The sequence below is a fragment of the Syzygium oleosum genome, unplaced genomic scaffold (assembly GCF_021117445.2).
Source record: "Syzygium oleosum isolate NSW1041296 unplaced genomic scaffold, Sole_v2.1 Sole_v2.02, whole genome shotgun sequence".
Lineage (NCBI taxonomy): Eukaryota > Viridiplantae > Streptophyta > Magnoliopsida > Myrtales > Myrtaceae > Syzygium > Syzygium oleosum.
Window position 1 is genome coordinate 14,694,128 of NW_026607486.1, and position 22,300 is coordinate 14,716,427.

Genomic DNA, 22,300 nt, shown 5'->3' on the forward strand with positions numbered 1-22,300 from the left:
TAATTCAATGACCACATTGAACGAATTAAAAGTTTGAGAATGACATTGCGCATTCAGCCAAAGTATAGAAACTGTTTGTGTCATTTTCCCGCTAGAATACGAGTTATCCATGTGAAAGCACAACGGTCAAGTCATAACAGCGAAATCGTGTCCAACTTTAGAAGCTGATCTCGGTCCAAAAGAACATACGATAGATTAATAAAATTGCACATAAGAAAGATCCTTAGCATGTTAATCCACATCCAAAATGCCTAAGCTACTCTTAATTTATTCTATAGTAAACGTTTCCCACCGCATTAAATTCATACGTAACTTGTACTCGCGAATCAAAAGGGCAAACCTCGACCTAGGGTAGGGCAAGGCCGGGGGCGATTAATAGTGCGGACTGTGATTATTTAAATCAAATAACATTAGCTTAGAGCTCAAATAAAGCATCACTTTTCAACAAATTATCAACTTTCAACGTTGGCTCTCTGTCATTGCCGCAACCAAACTCTATTTTAAGAGAAATTGAAGACACAAACTCAAACGCCGAGCAACGACATAGTCACGGCGGCTTCTGGTGACAACATTTATTAATAAAACTCCTCTTTTACGCAACATATATATACAAACGTAGCTACATAGAGATGGGTATGTGTGTATATATATATCATGTGTAGATCACCCAACATCTCATGTTTCAATCCTCTTTCACCTTACCCGATTCATTTTCTCGTTTGATCTTTTACCGGATCATCTTCTTCGATCTTTGGAATCGATATCTATAGTTGCAGTTCGAAATTATGGACTCCTCAAACGCATTTGATGGTTACCCACCAAAGCCGGGTGCCTCCACTCCGCTGCCGCCGCAGCCGGTAGATGGCGTCCCGGTGCAACCCAAGAACCCAGATTATTTGAATAATGCGGGTCTCCATGCTCAACCCGTGAACAATGTGCCTTGGTCCGCCGGGCTCTTCAGTTGCTTCGACGACGTTCCAACTTGCAAGGCCTCTGGAAAATTTTCCTCACACTCAGATGCGTTTTAGAGGTGGATTAACACTTGATCAAACCATTATGCCCATGTGTACATCTACTAGGCGACATCGATGAGGAAAAGTCGGACAGTTAATGCACGCAAACTTTCTAACTGCAATAGCCTAATCGCGCGGATGATGACATGTCATAAGAATTTAGCGATAGAATGATCTTATACGACTTTGGCAATATGTTGAGTTTGAGTGAATCCAGAGATGCAATGGTGTTATTTATAGCTTATGTAGGTTGATATCTTGTTAATCTCACAGGTTGCTTGTCATTTTGGTGCCCATGCATCACATTCGGGCGAATCGCGGAGATTGTCGATCGCGGATCAGTTTGTAAGTAGAATACAACAGCGTTCGCACAAATAAAAAAAGGAGTGACATTAGACTTGCTTACTCAAATCGTTGTTGTTGCAGCATGCCCTTGAATGGAGCTATTTACACAGCGATCACTTTGTTGACCGGGTGCGGCTGGTGCTACTCCTGCTTCTACCGCTCCAAGATAAGACAGCAATACCAGCTGCAAGAGGCTCCTTGCGCCGATTGCTTAGTCCATTTTTGCTGCGAATCCTGCGCTTTAATGCAGGAGTACCGTGAGCTCGAAAGGCGCGGATTCGACATGTCCATTGGTAAGTGTGGCTCTCCTCCTTTTAATCAAGATGCACGTAATGGCGTTTCCTTAGAAATGTCAATTTCCAGAATAATTTAAGACAACCAATTTTCGCACCATAAATAGTCCTAAAGTACATGATGCATCTAAAACGGGGTTCTTCCGATTACGGAGATTATTTGAAAAAATTGTCCGACGATTTCGTTCCTAAACTTCATTTTCTGTGATTTTGTTTAGGATGGTATGGGAATATGGAAAGGCAGAACAGAGGAATCCAAATGGCTCCAGTTCCTCCTGGAGGCATGATGAAGTAGAGATTGAAAATCACCTCAACTCGGCTTAAATGCTCCGAAAAGATGAACGTAAAAGCCCTTGTAGGGTCTTCTTTTTTTTTTCCCTTTGATTGTATCTTCATTTGGCAGTATCAATCTATATGGAGTGTCAATCGGTTTTGTACAATGCATTCTCCTAGAACATCAATATACCAAACGCTTGCTAGACAACAGAATTTGCCGTCTCAAGAAGCGCAGAAACATCCATTTTGCAGCCAATGCCACCATGAAATTTTGTAGGTATTCTAGTTACGACTGAGTTCCCCCAAATACAGCGTAACAACAATCATAACTATGTAAGACTGAGCGCACGTTCCAAGGCAAACAATCAATCACCAACATTTCTGTAAAATGAAGGCGATTCCTTCCAGGAAGTTTCTCCCAACAGTGCCGATTCCTAGTAACTATCCATCAGAGCAATGCTTCTCACTTGAAATTCCAGCAAAGAAAAGAAACTGACTAGTTTAGCTATGTTGATGAAAATGAGGCAACTAATCCTATTTTAATGATTACAAGAAGCGTGGCCTGATCTGGATGACTTTCAGATGCACACTTTAAGTGTTCATCTCAAAGGATCAATTCAGAATGGGAAAATGGCACATACAGTTCATAAACTTTGGTCCAATGTCCAATGTGGGCCCTTAACTTTTAATTTATTCAATATAGTCCATAAACTTTAGCCCAATATTTAATGTGCTCTTTGAACTTTTAATTCATTCAATGTCGTCCTTCAACTTTTGGTACATGTTTTAGTCCCTGAACAATGTCGTTCTTGAACTTTTGGTGCATGTTCAATTTAGTCCCTGAAACTACATTGAACATTAGACTAAAGTTCAGGAACTACATTGAACAAATTAAAAGTTCATGGATCATATTATACATTAGGTCAAAGTTTAGGGATTATTTGTATCATTATCCCATTCAAAATCGAATTTAGGAACAAGATAGTTACACCAGCAATTCCTTCTGTTGGCTTTTACAGAACAATATTGAAGAGTCGCCCAGCTAGTCACCGCTCAAATGTCCAGATTTGCCGACCCATGTCACCACTTCATGAACAACAAAATTGGGAAGGCCGCAAGTCGAACACGTCAGATTGCTCGTTCCATGATAGACCAAGTCTAGGCAAAAACTCGCTTATACAACATCCCACTTAAATGCTTATACACATTATTTAATTTCATTCGCATAATGAATACCTCTTTGATGTAAGTGATACGTTATATCCACCTTTTTTCTTTTCCAAGATTATCCAACATTAATCTTAACTTACATGTGTCTTATTGTTGCATACTTCAGTATTATTGGGTAATCTTTACCTAATTCTATCATTAAGAGGAAAATGCAGCATCTCTATTTTCAGTCCTACTAATCTTTTTATGTTCAAAGGACTTGGAAGGCAAAAGCACATTCCACTCTCACCGCAGTTCTTCACATGCTAAGCTCTCACATTGTAAGTTGAGAGACATCTTGTTTGTAGTGCTCATTAAAAGCAACTCATTCACAAAGCTAACTGTCCATTTATATGTGAAATAACCAACTATCTGGGAGACTACCCTTGTGTCTGAAAAAGTTGCGAGCACTCGAATGGATTTTGCTGGGAGACAAGTTAAACTCTTTCTGCCCATTTTCAGCAATTAAAAGTTCTGATCCTGCGTAAAAATGCCTTCGATGAAGAGCTTCCCAAATGTGTGTCGAACCAAAATGAGCTGCTGCTCGTTGATCTAAATGATACTAACTTCACCGGTAAAATACCTCATTTGGACAACATTCTAAGCAAGTTCGATCTCCAGAAGAATAGTTTCACCGGAGGCATTCCCACGCAACTCAGCCAACTTAATCATTTCCAGTTCTTAAGCCTAGCACAGAACGGCATTCTCTGGAACCATTCCGCTATGTTTTGATAGATTCTTGTATGGTTGGAGATATCAATTAGCGGTCCTATTGGCCACTTATGGCATCGATTTACATCATGGTTCATGCAAAGGGACCAGCCAAACATTTAGCAAGACACTCCAATTTTTCAATTCCATTGACCTTTCCGCAAACAACTTAAATGGAGGAATACCAGGAGAATTGACTTGGCTCAACGAACTTCAGAATTTGAACCTCTCTCCAAACGATTTGAGAGGGAAAATCCCTTCAAACATTGCAACCCCCAAAATTTAGAATCACTTGACCTATCACACAACAAGATTTCTGGAAGAGTCCCTAGCTAGCATATCCAGTTTGGACTTTCTAAGTCGTCTCAATCTCTCATTCAGCAATCTATCGGGCCTATTCCTTCAAATACTCATCTGCATACCGTGGATGATGAATTTAGTTTTGCGGCAATGACGCACTTTGGATTCTTGGGAATTTGTAGTGTATTGCATTTCAAGCGGTCATGGAGGATATCTTACTTTCAAGCAATAATTAGGATTATCCAAACGCTAATGATAGATATCAGGGGTAATCACCACGTTTATGTTCAAACGAGCTTTTCAGGTACGCATTCGAAGGAACCATTTACTAAGCAAACCTCTATCGCTCTCTATTTGTGTTAAATTTGGACGACGTGCATCTAAGTGATAAAACTAAAGTTCCTCTTCCTGATCATAATCATCGTATCACTGCTTACGTCTGTAACAAAGCCTTTGTATCATGTAATTCATTGTAGATCTCCTTGGAATGAATTACATGATGCCAAAACTGCAAAGGCTAGCAAAATCCTCAAACATGATAACAAGCCATTTGCTAAACCATTCTGCAATGCTACAGCTATTACAGACATGATGTCCCAACTTAAAGGCTATCAGCTCTTTGTCAAAAAGTTTCATCAATATGATTCCTATCATAAAATATGAAAAGGTAACACTTTTCTCTTAGGTGCACTGTATAAATTCAATACCAAAAGTTTGAAAAACTTCATCAATATGGATACAATACAGCTAAGGTATTAATCACCACCATATCTCAAGAAAATGCATTTTCCCTTTAAAAGCAAACTCATCGTGAAATTGATGGACAGTGTGTATATCACAAATCGGCAGGAACTATATTACACAATAGGAAGCAAAACTAAACCGATGACGCGTTCAGAAAGGAAATAAGAGAACTCATGTAACGCGCTTTTCTCGATATCAATAGATAAAGAATATCAATGAATTGTTGCAGATCCACGCATCAGCTGCTGATTCGAATGGGAAAAATGATTATCAAAAGCTGGACAATATCGCAATGCGATGCTTCCCTCACTTCCACGCCACTGCATCAATCTCATCCCTAGCTGATTTGTACAATTCTAGCCTTTTTGCGATGGCTGTTCTCTTCTCCATGAGAGCTGGGTCCTCATCTAACATTGCGCCTAGTTGTTCCCTCTGTATATTTGCCAAATCAGTGCTAATGTAGTTCATGAACAAATAAAACCTCATTTTGAAATGGTAGAAAGAATAACAAGAATAATCAAAGCAACTTCTAACAAAGTTTATACTGCCATTTCTTTTCGTCGAGGGTTATGCTGTCACTTAATGTAGTTATACAGCACTACTAACTCGATAGATCCAGCATTGCTGCACATAAGGAAAAACTAGATTTTCCATCAAATTAAAAGTTAAGTTCCTATAAAGAGACCAGACATATCTTTACCATATTTCATTTGTCATCTGGTGTAATGGCTTTACGAATCATGATATGATTAGCTTTAATTGGTCATATAGTAGGGTCATTGACCGAATGTATGACTAAGCAACTACACAACAGTCAAGCCTTGTGCTTACGACTTATCTATTTGTATGTCTAAGTGCAAGACATCATGGATTACAGACATTTAAAGAATGAGTCGAAAACAAAGGTTGCTTCATGACATATGAATGAAAGATCGGTCATAAGAAAGAACTTGACTCCTAAATAAATTGCAGAAGCTGGTGCTCTGTCTTCTCTACATCTCTCGTCATCACTCTACAAAGAGTACTGAGATTCCACCCGAAATCAGGCAACAAGTCACCATTGTTACTGCTATATTCGATCCACCACATCAATTTTGATAAACCTATCAATAAAATCATTTCAAGTCTCTTGTCAAACATTATTTATCCTATTACATAAGTTATTGAATTCCAGATAATTTTCTCATTTGCCAACAATTATCCCTTGTTCAGCTTGAATTTAACTCCATGTACTCTGCATGCTTAGTCTCTTTTCTACATTGGCCATACATCTTTTGGATGACTCAACCTGTCCTTTTGCTACTCAACCTGTCCTTTTGCTACCCATCAATCTTCGTATATAAAACTTGTGCACCTGTTCTTCTGTTGTAATTATACTCCACCAAATATGTAATGGTAAGAGAAAAGCTCTAAGAGCAATCATTCGCTTTCCTAAGGTCATCTCCTAACTTGGAATTAAGAGAAATGAACAAGAGTAAGAGGACCCAACTGAAAAGGCGAGTTTACAATGGCGGCTTGGCTTTGGTAACTTTTGTAAGGAGAAATATCTAGTAAGGAAATAAAGTTCTAAAAGTTGTTTATATTATAGTTGTCGGCATCCATAAATAGTAACCAAAGAAAGGTAATATTCTTATTCCAAGGTGTTACCAACCGTGGTCGGCGTGGTGATCTGGACATTACTTCCCAGGTAGATTCTTTACTTCACATCAGTCAAATGTCTCATTAGTCATTCTTACTAACCAAATGGGCCCTAAAGTGATAAAAAAAAACTCTGCCAAGTTTGCATGTAGGAATGATAGTGACCAGTTTCCTCGACTTTTAGGATTTATAACTTATCATATCATGAACATCAAACATTACTAAATTGAGATGAGTTTCTACCATTTAAGCAAGTTAAAACTCATGCTCTTGAATCTGCACTGGATAAAGAGGTCATCCAACCTTAAAAATAATATCCCAAGTAATAGAATCAAACATCTTTTGGGAGCAGCTGTGAATGTCCACACGGAGAGACATACGTTATAATCATGACAATCAAGTTAAAAAGTTTCAATGGACTAATGCTTCACCACTTTTAATTTAATTTTGCTTTAGGTTCATGCTCGGGAGAATTTGCCGACTTGATGTTTGTTTTCATTTGACAAATAAGAAGTGCAGTAACCAGAATGAGAATCAGTAAAGTAACAGTAGAGTCCTGAAAATTACCTCCCTCCTCCCAACTTGAGCATAGAAGTTGTTCAGCAGTGCTCTCTTAGCCTCTCGTACTTGACAATAGACAACAGCCTTGGGAATTGTATTTTTTAAGGTATCACAAACCATACCAATATAAGCACTTACATTGGACCCTGAACAGCAAACAGCATGAATACTTCTCAATCAATAGTGACTCCATTTATTTTCCAGTTAAAACTTACAACTTTAATCTGAGTATGGGATTATAACTGATGTGATTCTAGCATTACATAAGGGGAAACCATAGAGCATCTATCCATTAATAGAGAACTTGAAAGGCTAAAAGGCAAACTCTGACATAACTCTGAAGCAAGAATAGAGTGTGTTTGCTAAATCTTCCATGCGTAGATACACTGTAATTTCACTCTTCTATGACGATACTATAAGACCACATACCTATCCTCCTAAAATGATTATCTGAGTAGCGATCCACATTAGGGACATTGGGGTTGGAATTTGGACTCTTTTCCGGTTCAAGATGAAGCTTCCGGAAAAATTCCACTGTTAGGTAGCTAGATTCCATGTCGACAAGACGGATAACTGTTCTACGGCTTTCTTCACGGAATCTTTCCAGTGCTTCGTTTGCAGCATTAGCAATGTCTGCTTGAAGTGATGGAAACCGCTTCAACTCCTAGAATTACCAATGCACACGCAAGTTCCGGTCAAAAAAATCAGTGATCATCTCTTTATTGAGAGTTTCATCAAACAAGCAAAGGATGCTATCTACCAGCATCTCTAATTTGATGAACAAGATAATAACTACAATATGAAAGTCAATGGTAGTTCCACCAATGGAGAACAACAGGTGCTTACGATTACTCATAGTTACTTATATTTCTTATGTCGCTGCACTTAATTTTTGTACCTGCGTAATATTCGGTCTCAAAAGCTCACAGCCATTCAAAGGGATTTCATTCTCAAATATAAATCTGCACTCTATAATGGCAGGAGCATATTTGACTTGCCAGAAATTTAGTTTGCTGAAACATAGGATTTTTTGAATTATACAGTTCTAGTTTTTGACGTGTGAATTGCCATTGCATGTCGTGAAGTCTGACAAAGCAAGACCGCACCATTGCAACTATAATTACCATTACAACATGCGTATACGAAAAGCAGTAAGGAATGCCAGATAATTTAAAACATGTCCTGAGAGACACCTGAACAGAATATTCTATGTCATGCAAATATTGGACATCTTCAATCGGTCCTTTGCTGGGAGAGAAAGTAAAGCCTTCCAAAGTTGACACGGTTCAACAATTTCAAGAATAAGTTTATTTTGATTTTTTCAGCTCAATTATCTCTTACTCTAACCACAATCGAAATGAGTTGATTATTTCAGTTGTGTCTGCCTTAGTTGGACTGGTAAAAAGTATAACCACCAGCAAATTTCAAGATATTGATATTGCCGCAACCATGATAACAGTTTGTGTTTTCCAAAACATAAGTTGTTTACCTCTGTCGCAGCAATCGATTTGCGTACAAGTTCTTTCAAAACCAAGTGCACCTGAGGAGGAGAAAGATAGTTTGTTCATTCAAGAAACTAATAGAGAATCTTGCGCCATACCAGTTGGAAACAAAAGAACAGTCATCAGGTCCACGTGAGAAAGAAAATGTAACAGTTATGACCAGCATAACTATGTAAAAGCTACAAGATCATCCTCTTACAATTCTTATCTTCAAGAAAGCTCTGACTTATGATTATATGATAGCAAGGATGTAAACAAATTCACTATTGTTGAAGTTCAGTCTTACCATCTATTATGAGTATGTGCGTGCAGAGGCATTTGTGTGTGTGTGTGGCCGCACATGCAAGCATGTGTCAAATATCGCATGATTGTTTAAATGTTACCGCTACAAATCCATTTACATGTTGAACAGGAAGATCCGGGGGACATAAAACAAAAAGGTCTTCAACCATGTCTGCTGTGCATGTACCAAAAGTTGGTCTTTCAAAACTACCACATATATTCTGGCTAAGCAATAAGAAGCTGCAACCTAAGAGAACTCATTTCTCGTAACAAACAAGACAGCATTTTCCACCCGCTAGAGCATTAGTAAAATGAAGGAATTACAGCATCTACTGAGGCTTCAGCTGGGCCTTTGAAGTAGTTAATGGATCCATCAATGAGTCTTCGGTACCCTTGTTCTGGAGCAATCAAGTGGGGCTGATAACCATCAGCCTCAGATACAACTTTTTGCACATTCTTCAAAGAAAGATGGCGATCAAAAGGGAGCTTCTTTAAAGCAGCTGGTAATTGATGGTCGAAAACCCCATATATCCGATCACCACCAGGTCGCCTGGACAGCAACTTGTCAGTCAGCTATCTTTGGCTCCCACAGGGCAAGATCGTAGATTTAGTTGCCTCTAAATCATACAACATCATATTCTCACCAGAGAAAAACTTCTCCATCCGGAGTATTCAATGAGTTTTTGGCAAAAGTCTTAATGAACCTAAACACAATTTCAAAATTGCAAGAACATCTAAAAGCTTATTCATTTAAAGCACTCCCCCTTATGTATGACTAGCATATTGGATCAAGCCAAAACTGTGGAACAAGAGTCATACAGATTCAACCATGGAGCCTCTTACTCTGATACATATTAAACCCATGGTGGTCGTGGACCCACTAGAAATCCATCTAAAAGTCAAACTGTAGATCCACGGTGACATATTGAGACACTAAATGTTTTGGTTACTCGTCATATCTTATCTATCTGTACTTCTATCGACAATTTAGACAGTGTTACTACGCATGCCTTCTCTCTGACCGCAAACCAATTTAAATACGTATAAAAATTGTTGTCATTTTAAACTTTCAGTTGATAGCATACTATCTTTTGCAGCAATTGCATCAGCAACAACAATAAAGATATATCAATCATTGTAAGTCCTCTCGTTAACAAATTTGCACAATATTAGACAACCATATTTCGTAATGAAGGCATTCCTCTGAAAAAGATAAGCCAATAAGCCCAATAGCTAAGCTGATGGCCCCTATTCTTTGAGAACGAACCAACCACACTACTGTCACCAGTATCCATCAATGTCAATATTACTGAAATTTTTTTATTAAATCCGTGAACAATTGAATCAGAAGAGCAAATACCGACTCCAAATCCAAGAATGGAACTCAACTAATCCAGTCGATTCCCTATTGACTTCGTTTGAATGCAATATACCTAAAGAAGAAATAATATTGCTTCTTAGTTTTACTACTTCTCTTATACAACCCATCCCCTATGTTCAAACTCCTAGAAGAAATAACTAATTTTGACCACAACTAAGTGCCAACATTCCATTATCTGTTTCTCAAGCAATGTTGCATCGTTCTTAAATATGAAAGTGTGTTTTCTTCTTCAAAGCTTTCATATTTCAATCCATTACCAGGTGAAGACCTAAAGAGAGCTAAGTGCTGTAACCTAGCTATTTATTTCTGCAATGTGTACTGTTGTAGAAGCATGGATTGAGGATCTTATTCATCAGCCATCATAACCAGAACTTTGTGTGGATTAGTTAACAGGGCTCATACAACAATGATCAGTTTAAATGAAGATAAAGAATCAATAAAGGATCCAGAGATTAAAACTGCACCAATTCCCAAAGAATATATATGAAGAAATTACCCTCCATCCAGGTGCTCCTTAAATACACGATCAAATGCACGGCAAAGTTCCAGAATAGTGTAAAGCTGGGCCTATACACAGAAAGAACATACTTCAGATACATTTGTCAGGGAAGAAAATTGATCGAGTATGAATAGAGTAAGCAGACTGCTACCCCTGAATCCACTGCAATGGGTCTGCCAATACGGTCCAACTCTGCATTAAGTTCATCTATTGTCTTGTTTATCAAGGCAATAATACTTGGAATCCGCTGTCGGATAACAGTCTCCAAATGCTGACAAATAAATTTTCTAATAAGTTTCTTGTATTGATGAAATATGCAAAACTTGGACAGGTAGAAAGGATGAGGTAAAGTCTTAGCTAACTTTTAAAACAGAAGAACAAATAAACCTGAGATAAGAGCTTGGCAAGATACTCTGAACCCATTTTGCTTGCCAAGTGTCCATACTCGGGGCTTGTTTCAAAATATTCACGCTCTTTTCTACGTGCAGCAATCATGTCAACGTTCCTGTTAATTTCAGCTTGTGAACGGTTTACTATTCCAACCCAAGGATGCTGTAATCTGTACGACCTTCCTTCGAGAACCTTCAATGTTCATGCATAGCTCATCCATTATATCAACAAAGAACCTGAGGAAACACAGTAAGTGAAAAACTGCCATTACCTCAAGAGCATTAGTTCCTTTGTCCATCAGGTCAAGTTTCGTCAGTACTCCAAATGTTCTATCCCCTAAATAGACCCAAGATGGTAAAACAGTCAGTATATTCACTACCAAACAAATTTGAAATTTCAGCATTATAACTGTTAACCTGAAGGATCAACTTCTCTTGCGAGTTTGATGGCATCCGAAGTAGCAATATCTTGGTTAGCAGGTGATATTGCCAATATGATGCAGTTGGGCTGGATAATAGTAATTATCTTTCAGTTGTGTAACAATGTAGGTATCCAAATCTAAAAACAGTATCTATTTGAATAAACTTAATTAAAAAGGAGGAGGTGGAAGTAGAATTAATATAGATTTCTTTTACTAATCATCCCCAGAGGAAAATAAAAGTTGGTTCCACATGAGAAGTAATGCCTAGAGTAATTTCTTTTTTCTCCAAATGTAAAGGAGAAATAGTAACTAATATTTGATGCGATGATCTATAAAGTAATGTTTTTCTTATAATGAAAATCAAGACTAGACTCTAGATCAAACTAATGACTCAACGCAAGACATAACCTCATAAAGAAAAGGATGAATAATAGCTTCTAGATCAGTTTGGAGGATTAAAATGTCACCATCTAGCCGTCTCACTTTGTAAAAATTGGTGCAATTGTCAAAAGTCAACTTCCTTTTTCCCATGCAGAACTTCATTAAGTTCAGTTTGCACCCATTTGTTTGCACCCATTAAGAACTATTCTTTGACAAGATGTAAGTCAATTTAAATTAGTAAATAATTTCCCTCACCTTTTCAACATAGGAACGCACCATGTTTTCAATGTCTTCGACAATAGTTTCGGGCTGTCCTTCTGCATACCTCAGAAAAGCAAATCATTGATACAGACACAAACAAAGAGACAAAAAGCCCAGCAAGAAATATGTCCTCTCAAAAGATTACCTACAGCAACCTTTGTCAACCCAGGAAGATCTATAAGTGTCAAGTTTACAACTGCCATGCAAAACAATGTTCATCAACATTTTCAATAGGTAAGGAAAAGAGCTCAGAAATAATTGAGAGATCTCATCTAATGTCAGAAGAAAACTAATTTGATAATTTCCAATAAATTGAACATCTATCGAAGAAAACTTTTTCTTGAATAAAGGATAAAGTTTTTTTTCGGGTAAGGGAATAAAGGATAAAGTTTAACTTCTCATAGCTCAAAACATCAACATACCCAAAAATTGTAACTTGAAACAAAATGCATTCCTTTTTAAAGAATTAAGCATTCAATCACAAGATATTAGCTGCTGGCAACTAATAAGCCAAGTTTCTACCATGCCTTTTTTCACACAATTTATTTTTCAGCCCTCACAAATCATTTAAAAATTTGGACTCTGGACACAGTGATAGCTCTGATTGCAACTGTTGCAGTCTAACCAATGAGCACTAGTTAGCTGGTTCAGGCAATGGCTTTTCTTTTGGCTGCACACAATTCTCACTAGTATTGGTCCATTCATATTTTATACCAACATTTAAATATGACAAGGGCTTTTCATACGTCTATCCAAACCCTAATCAGCATTAAAACGTTCTACCTTTTGTCAATTGACAGAAATGGCCAGGTTAAGAAAAATTGGACCAAGATGACATTCTAGTCTGGTAGTCAACATATATCTTAATTAATTTGAAAAAACTAGCAGCATAGATGAAAGCACCATTCATGTCTTGAACATTAATGATGACAAAAGTAAGCCTTTATCCCACCGTCAGCTATATTAATCTTTTTGCGCCACTGCACTCAATTCTGTATGAAGTGAAAGTTATTAAATGACTCAAAATCAAAGCCTTAATCATGTATCAAGACTCACATATTAAGAAGAACAAATCATACTACAAAGTACATAATCTGCCCCTGATAATATAGCTCCACATCTACAGAAAAACTTAGGTGGAAAATTCATCAAAAGAGTGTAACCATATAGATAACAGAAAGACATACAAACCCACTCAGGCTAACTTACTTGTATGAGAGCAAGACAGAGAGAGACATGTGTGATGCCCTTACTAAACAAAGGCAAACAAGATCAGACTAGCTTCATGCCCAAATGCACAACCTTTTTTATTTTCATGATGTTTTGCTAGAAATCCATGTAATCATAAGTACATATATATAGCTACCAATATTAAATCAAATCTTTCTTCTAGTTACTAGGATATTAAAATCTTTAGTTAGCGTTGTCTCAAGAAAGAAAGCACATACCGTTTGGAGAATAGATACTCAGATGAATTGGAATATTTGATATTTGCTTTGATTTCCCTGTTATACGATCTGTTTCATCTTGAATTTCCTTCCGAACAGCAGCTGCACAAAAGAAGAATTATCACTGCACCAGAGTCCAGGCAAAATTGCTTAACTTATTCTGACAAGAACTTATTGTGCCGGACAGCTTTTCGATCATATAAAATGAATATTGAATTCTTATATGAAGAAAATTCAGAACAAATGATGCTAATGTGTAAAGCTATTGTGACTTTCTGTGATCTATATTTCTAAGAAAGACTACAAGCGAAAGGTATGCAGAGAGGAATTTTTCTACTACAAACCAGAAGAATCTACTCGCATGACAGTATAATACAACATGACAACGGACAGTATGACATAGCTCAGCCAGCTAGGAAGGTGCACTCAGAAGCAACCTTTAGGCTAGCCCATCTTCAGAAATGTCCAGGTGCGTGATAATCGCATGATAAAACCAATAAATAGGTCTGACATCTAATTCAGAAAGTGCATAACATTCAAAATGCAATTGCATACAATTCCGCTGGCAGTACTTGGTGCAACAAAGCAGGTAAAACATGACTCTTAATGTCATCTACAAAAGTAATGTAAGATTTCTATAGTAAAGGTCGATCATTAACTACTGTGACGCTTGAGAAAGTTCTAGGTTTCAAGCTACATTTTAGTTAGTTGGTTTCACCATGTCGAGAAACACAGAGCTACTAGTACTCCCACCACCTAAATAGAACAGAAGCAGGTTTATTTTACTGGAATTTGAGTCGTAAGGTGTTAGCAAAGATGATTTCCGGTAACAGCTAGCACAAAACTTCTACTGGCCTTCTTTCTTCCGGTCCTTCATCACATGGATCACCATTAGCCCCGCTTTTTCCTCTTCTTGTTCAGGCAGGATCATAATGTAAAAGATTTTCAAGCCACTGTAGCAATGTTTATTCCTTAGCACCATTAGCTAACTCAGATTGGGCCACTTTTAAGGATTCTGACTATGTTAATGATATTGCACGAAACTCCTTTTTCTTCTCTCTCATATTCCTTCTCGAATTTTTCCCACTAATAATCTCATCAGAAGAAGTATTTTGTCAATTTTTTTCCCTTGTTTAACATAGCTTCTGTCCATGTATCTTAATATCTAGCCCATGATCCAAGAAGGTGGTTTTGACCATTTCACGAGAATCCTCAACTCACCTAAAATCTTAGGAAAGCATGGATCTCGATAAAAATTTAGGCCCTTCACTCCTCAAACAACTCTTGGTACATTTGCTGCTGTCTGATTGCTATAGCTTCCAAAAATATGCAATTACATCCAACAAACCTCTCTCGCAAAACCTGTGACATGAGACTACTACATATTCCTCCAGTTGCACCCTTCTTTCCAACCATAAATATTATCATTATTTTTATCATCATCATCATCATCATCTATATATATAGATTCACCTTTATCTTTTGCTGGTGACCAGTTCGATGTTTGCTTTTTTTGTATGCCATACAGTTAAATATACTTGTAACAACTCCTCTTGGATCAATACAGTCAGAAAGAGGGAAAAGTCAGACACGATATGTTACCTTTGAGTTCATATACACACCGTTTTTTTTTTATCAGATATACATACACCATTTAAGTGCCACTAATCCACTTCTTCAGCTCCTTCCACTACTGCACTGTCTCGAAAATTCTTTGGTATTGTAAAGCAACTCAGTGGTCAACATAGGGTGATGGAAGATTAATCTAGCAGTTCGACTAAACTCGTGCTATTTTTTAACGGGTGACGAAACTTGTGGCTTACCCACCAAAGTTCTATTTATAATGATCGAACTCTGAAACATTAAAAGTGCTAGCTTTAGGAAGTGGGGGATTGGGAATACATTTTCTTGCTGCACAACATCGACCGAGTACAAGAATGCAGGTCTTGTCAAACGTACATACCAAAATCAGTAAGCTTCCTCTTAGGGGCATGAAGAAACTCCGCGTATTCTGATTGCCCTCGATCTGTCTTGTGAAGCTGCAATACCAACGGCCTCCGTGTGACTATACCTGAAAGCGACAAACCCGGTTTCAGAAACAGAACACCCGGCTCACAATACGTACTCGCCCGAAGCTGCAACACCACGTTCGGGGAAAACGAAAGCGCAAAAAGCAGCACATTCAAGAGATCACCACGACAAACACTAAAAGGAACTAGCACTCTAGCATTGCTAACATAAGTCAAACTCACCAGATCCACGAGGCAGGAAATCCCTCCCCACCACGCTCTCAAGCACCGAAGATTTTCCGGAACTCTAAAAATCCCAACAAACAAAAAAAAGGCTCAGCATCCGATTCACCGAAGCATCCACAGCGGAGATCAACGAGCGGGAACGCGACTAGAAGACGCGGGATCGCCGTTACCTGGCCGCCGACCACCGCGACGGACGGGAGCGCCTCCCAGAGGGACATCCCCTCGCCGCCGTGGTCCCCCAAGACGGTGCACGCCCTCTGGATTTTGTTCACGAGGCCGATCAGGCTCTCCATCGTCGCCATCTCCGAGGATCACCGAGCGCAATGCGGGGACCAAATCGGCACTACGGATCGCCGCCGCCGTCGATTGGAGACGAGCGTGAGGTGAGATCGGAACGGAACGAACGACGAGAATGTCAGATCCGGAGGATCGGAAACGGGTCGATCGAAGAGGAAAGGCGGCCGATCGATGCAGAGAGAGCGAACCAACGTCAACGAAATAAAAAAAGAAATGGAGAGAGAGAACAGAGAAGCAACGGAAAAACCGCCAATCTGTCACGACATTAGATCTGCATGAATATTTTATGTCAATAGTGCGCAAGCGTGAGCCTCGACCAGCTTGTGTTATTTTGAACCTTTGACCACCTTTTTTTTTTTTTTCTCATGCCAAATTTGTTTCTTTTTCTAGGCCCTGCCTCGATGGACATAGGCGCGGGCACCAGGTTTCGAGCTTGCCATTAATTGACCTAGGCAGGCGCCAGCGTCCCAAACCCAACCTCAATGGACTCGGGACCCGTGCGTAAGCGCCGGGAACCAGAGCATGAGTGCTAGGGATCGGGGAAGGGACACCATCCCGTGCCTAGCCTTAATAAACATGGGCATCGGGACCTACACCTAGCCTCGATAGACTCGACCTGAGGCACCGAGGTCCCGAGCCCGACCTCGATGGACATAGGCCTAGCGCCAGGGACTCAAGCATTGGCGCAGGTGTCACAGTCCAGGCCTTGATGGACCCGACTCCGAGTGCAGGGTCTCGGGCCCAAGCTCTATGGACCTGAGCCCGGCATCAATGGACCAGGGCTTGGGTGTTAGAGATTCGGGCACAAGCATCGGCATCTCAAGCCCGCCTTTGTGGATCTGGGCCAGGGTGCCAAGGAGTCGGGCAACAATACCGGAGTCCTAGGCTCGGCCATAGGCACCGGTGTCCCAAGCCCAACCTCTGTGGATCGAGGCTTGGCCTCAATGGACCCGGAGGACCTTGCCCCGGCTCAGGGCAACTGTCAAAGGCCCAGGAACAAGCGTTGGAGTTCTTGTGGCCAAACATAAAGTTTTTGGTTTAAACGCCGATTTTAATTATATTTTGGAAATGATTTTTGATTTTTTAAAGAGAAAACCATTTTCCTGAATTTTAGCATAGATTTTCCGTTGATTATGAAATTATTTTCCTTTGACTGATTTTCCTAAGCAATCCGAACACCAAAAAATGAGAAAATATTTTTCGCTTTTCGCGAAACAAACGGGGCCTTAATATAGCAAAATGTCTACCAAGAATATAGCATATATCCCCTTTTACGGATGAAAATAATTGTGGGCATATTTTAGAGTAATTTCACATATTTTCTCACTTCGGGTAGCAAAAGGAAAGAACTATGGTCGTTATTTTTACCGCTTGTACACATTTTATTTTGGTACCTATTTTTACTGAAGTTGTTTTAAGAGCTTTTTTCTATCTGTTTCACGAAATATCAACGATTTAAAAAATATTTTCAAAAAAATAATCATTTGTATCGTTTAAAATAATTAGACAATGAAAAATATTTTTATTATCGATAATAATTTATGCCTAAATATTTTTTAGAACAGTGAAGATATTTTTTCATTCATTTCTATAAGAGATCTTTTTACGAAAATATTTTTTTAAAGTATTCAATTTTCGCGGAGTAGACGGAGTTTTAATGTAGCCAAATACGAAAATGAATACGTGGCATGAACTCGGAAGTTAATTTGACTTGTTTGGAAGAACTTGGCCACGTCGTGGTCTGTCTCCCAACAAAGAAAAGAGACACTATAAATATTAAGGAGGGTTCGGAGGTAGCAGACAAGGACACACGAACAAATTCCAAACGCTCCGCCGAGAGTTCATCCTTTTACTTTTTCTTGTATTCTCGTTTCATCCAATTCCTTCTAACTTTCAAGCAATTTTAGTCCCTATGTAATTTCAATTTCATTGCACTAAGTTTAGTAGAATTCGTGCTGCGTTCTAACTCCACTTGCGCGCTTTGTGCTCGAACAGGGAACTGTGGAGCGATCGCGATTACTCTCCAATCGTTTGAAACCGGATCGCCTTGGCGCACGTCGATTTTCGTCGGCATCTCATCTGCCGTGCCCACAGGCCGATTTTCCCCAACAAGACGACAATTTGAGTCTATGTTATGTTGCGACTATGCTGTGTTGTGTTGTCCCGAAATACGTGCATTCAGCGACACATGTTGTTACGACGTGGCTATAAATGATTAATGTGTTTGGTAAAAAACTGCTGCAAGATCATTGTGGTTATAAAAATGGCTAAAAGACCTATAACGTAGTTGTAGTGTTTTGTCCAGTTGCAAGGGTGTTACAGTCGTCAAATTTTTACAAAATGTCTCGAAAAGCCAAAGGCATCTCGTTTCAGAGCGGTAACAGATGTGAAAAGCCAAACCAAAGAAATGTTCATATGATTTTAAATAGGACTATTTAGGCATTAAATGCAACTTAGCATTAGGTGATGTGACATTAAAGGACTCGCTAAAATGAACAATATTTATGACTCAAACCAACATAGCGCCACTATTGTTTTTTTTTATCTGTTTTACTCTAACTCTCAACTCACTCTCAGACTTTTATCCTGCCTTTTGTAGGGCATGGGAGTTAAAACCCACCTTTGAAACTACACGTCCCTAACTCTAACCCTCTTGAGAAGGTGGAGAATCAAACTCCCTACCTCCCTCTTTCCAAGTAGGAAGGCTAGCCACTGGAGCAAACATCAATGCTTAACGGAGCGCCACTGTCAACCACTCATTTTCAACATTGAAAAAGATAGAATAAAAAGAATTGGACACATGGATTGAGATAAAGTAACAGTGTTGAGATGCACATGTAAATTATGTTAGAAAGCTTCATATCAAAGAGTTGGTGTGATGTGGAATTGTAATATATCCTAATTGGTCTATAATCTATTGGTTTAAGTTTTTGAGAAAAGATAGGTCCAATTGAATATGTTGACGAGCTTTGACATAAGCTCCCTCTTGGCAATCTCCTAAGGAATCTCGTGGCTAACGCAATTTCCAGGCAGCCTTCATAGTTTGGCTTGACGAAAGAAATCTAAAGTATAGGTGGGCGTTGTGATGCAGCAACGTGGTTCCGATGACAATATTTATGGTTCGGTTTATAAACTCCTCGCATGGTTCAACTGCATATGTTGATGGGGTCGGACTTAAGATTCCTTTTGGTGAATGTATTGGGCTTCCACTGCGCATTCCTGACAATGAGCACATGTCAAGAAATAAAGCCAAGGGTCTCTAAATAAGTCAAAGTATACAATATGTCATCGACTTGTATTATAGGGGATCGATTTAACTTATGGCTTCTTGATTGCTATGGATGGATTATATACACCTAACTGTGGATGCTAAAAGAACAAAAATGAGAGCGAAGAACTATGTTTTAAATTAAATAATCAATTGACAAGGTCATATAGGGGGCTGTTCGAAGGTATTTTTAAGTACACTTGATATAGAGTAGGCTTAGTTTTACACAACACACGAGAAAAGGATGGGCATGAGAGATGAGAGGATGTTATCATTGAAGGTGGGCATGTTAGATATTACAAGGTGGGTATATTGTCAGCAATCAAACTTTTAAGTGCTGAAATTGCTCGTTGACCTACTTGAAATAAGCATTTCATGGTTAGTGAATGAAATTTGATTGCTTTGTCCTCGCTAGGGCTAATTACACTTTGAACAAAACTCCCTTTATTGTCGCCCTACATTTCAAGGTCATTTGAATCTTGCCACCGCTTTCGTTGTTATTTTTGTGGGCATTTTCCAATCGTTCTGAAAATTTAAGCTATTAAAAAAAATGCATGTTTTTATTTTATATATTTGAAAATATTTAAATTCGCATCTCCTGCTTTGATATTATGTAAAAATTTTATAAAGCCACTACCAAGCCTAAACGTTAGATGAATAAGTCATTTAATATTCAAATATTTTAACGGACCTAATGCATTGACCTTTGCTTCTTCGGCAATTGATGGAATTTTGACGATCCTTCGATTAATATTTTCAATAATGAGTAGGAGTGATCGGTTCTTGGATGGGTTAGTTCTCAGTTTATAAAACCGCCCACATTATCTTGGAACTGGATTGGATTGGTTCAGTCCAATTCCCAAGTGGGCCAATGGTGTTCTCAAACATGCACTCTTGCAGTTGAGCGAGCAACAGCCTTTCTAGCATCCCTGCGCACTCCACCGGCAGTCTCGTTGTCACTCATGCATCCCAACTGAAAATTACCGGTTCCAATTTTTTCGAATCAAAAGCCAGACTAGTGCCTCCAAAATCCATCTAGAATCGGCCAGTTCGGTCCGATCCGGTAGTTCCTTTTGCTCACCTCTAATAACGGGGAAAAGTGCCAAAAAAGTCCTAAACCTTTTGTATTAGTGCCAATTTAGTCTTAAACCTTTTTTTGGTGCCAATTCAGTCCTAAACCTTTTGCATTAGTGCCAATTTAGTCCTAAACCTTTTTTTGGTGCCAATTCAGTTCTAAACCTTTTAAATTGGTGCAAATTCTGTCCTAAACCTTTTGTTTTTTTGCCAATTTAGTCCTTCCGGCCAATTTTGACCAGAATTTGCCGACGTGGACGCCTGTCGGCTGGCAGCCGGTCATCGGCGCCGACGTGGACAAATTAAATAATATTTTAATTTTTTTTAAATTTTTATTTTTTTCCTTTTTTTTCCACTTTTTTTTTTGGGTTTCTCCTTCCTCTGGCCGGTGGCCGGTCCGACGACCGGCCAGAGGCCAGCGAGCTCGACCTTGCCGGCCACTGGGGAGGGCGGCCTCGCCTTGGTCGGGCGAGGCTCGAGCCCTCGCCGGAGGCCGCGGCGAGGGCGAGCCTTGCCATGGTCGGGCAAGGCCCGGGCCTCGCCGGGCCGGCGAGGTCGAGCCTCGCCCGGCCGGCGGCTAGGCGAGGCTCGACCTCGCCCGACCATGGCGAGGCTCGACCTCGCCCGACTCGAGCCCTCGCTCGAGGGCCGCGGCGGCGAGCCTCGCCATGGTCGGGCGAGGCCCGACCTCGCCGGCGGCCGGGCGAGGCTCGACCTCGCCAGATCCGGAGAGGTCGGGCCTCGCCCGACCATGGCGAGGCTCGCCCTCGCCGCGGCCTCCGGCGAGGGCTCGAGCCTCGCCATGGTCGGGCGAGGCCCGACCTCGCCGGCGGCCGGGCGAGGCTCGACCTCGCCAGATCCGGCGAGGTCGGGCCTCACCCGACCATGGCGAGGCTCGGCCTCGCCGGGCGAGGCCGCCCTCCCCAGTGGCCGGCGAGGTCGAGCTCGCCGGCCTCTGGCCGGTCACCGGACCGGCCACCGACCAGAGGAAGGAGAAACCCAAAAAAAAAAGGAAAAAAATAAAAATTCAAAAAAAATATTAAAATATTATTTAATTTGTCCACGTCAGCGCCAGTGACCGGTCGCCGGCCAGCAGGCGTCCACATGGGTAAATTTCGGTCAAAATTGGCCAAAAGGACTAAATTGGCACAAAAACAAAAGGTTTAGGACTGAATTGGCACCAAAAGAAGGTTTAGGACTAAATTGGCACCAATGCAAAAGATTTAGGATTGAATTGGCACCAAAAAAAGGTTTATGACTAAATTGGCACTAATGCAAAAGGTTTAGGACTTTTTTGGCACTTTTCCCTCTAATAACGACGCCGACATGACAAGTTATAAGTTTTGCCATTTCGTAGGATATTCCCTGATACTAGGAAAACTGAAGTGCATAAATCACAAGGGAAATTAGGTGGTAACGATTAAAGATTTAGTGACCTAAATGCAAGTAAACTAAAGATATAGCGATTAGCGATCATCGACAAGTTTGGATACTTAGATATTTTGTTATTATGTATATCATTCGTGAAACTAAATAAAATAATGCATATTACGTAAACCAAACACCATTATAGATATTACGACTCTATCTTACTAGAAGTAATAACTATTACATTGGAACTTTATTATAATACTACAATGCATCGAAACGGACTTATAGTAGGGGTGACTTCAGGTCCAGTTCAACATAAAAACCAAACCAAATTGGCCTAAACCGACTTGCCGGCTCTACCCGAGGACTGAGTTCAGCCA

General features: G+C 39.8%; 2 protein-coding genes across 2 annotated transcripts; one reads left to right on the plus strand and one right to left on the minus strand.

Annotated features, from left to right (window-relative positions):
* The first annotated feature begins 781 nt into the window (after positions 1–781).
* On the plus strand, positions 782–2,045 carry LOC115686836 (protein PLANT CADMIUM RESISTANCE 2-like). Its single transcript, XM_030612250.2, has 4 exons — positions 782–984; positions 1,287–1,362; positions 1,440–1,651; positions 1,870–2,045. Exons 1-4 carry the CDS (start codon positions 786–788, stop codon positions 1,944–1,946), a joined length of 564 nt encoding a protein of 187 aa, XP_030468110.1. The 5' UTR covers positions 782–785; the 3' UTR covers positions 1,947–2,045.
* Positions 2,046–4,917: 2,872 nt separating this feature from the next.
* Positions 4,918–16,444, minus strand: LOC115686877 (phragmoplastin DRP1C). Its single transcript, XM_030612294.2, has 16 exons — positions 16,081–16,444; positions 15,908–15,971; positions 15,619–15,726; positions 13,656–13,757; positions 12,353–12,403; positions 12,202–12,263; positions 11,561–11,651; positions 11,416–11,480; positions 11,142–11,336; positions 10,906–11,025; positions 10,752–10,822; positions 9,199–9,424; positions 8,580–8,630; positions 7,520–7,754; positions 7,097–7,236; positions 4,918–5,323 (listed from the first exon to the last, which is right to left on the minus strand). Exons 1-16 carry the CDS (start codon positions 16,210–16,212, stop codon positions 5,198–5,200), a joined length of 1,839 nt encoding a protein of 612 aa, XP_030468154.1. The 5' UTR covers positions 16,213–16,444; the 3' UTR covers positions 4,918–5,197.
* Between the last annotated feature and the right edge of the window lie 5,856 nt (positions 16,445–22,300).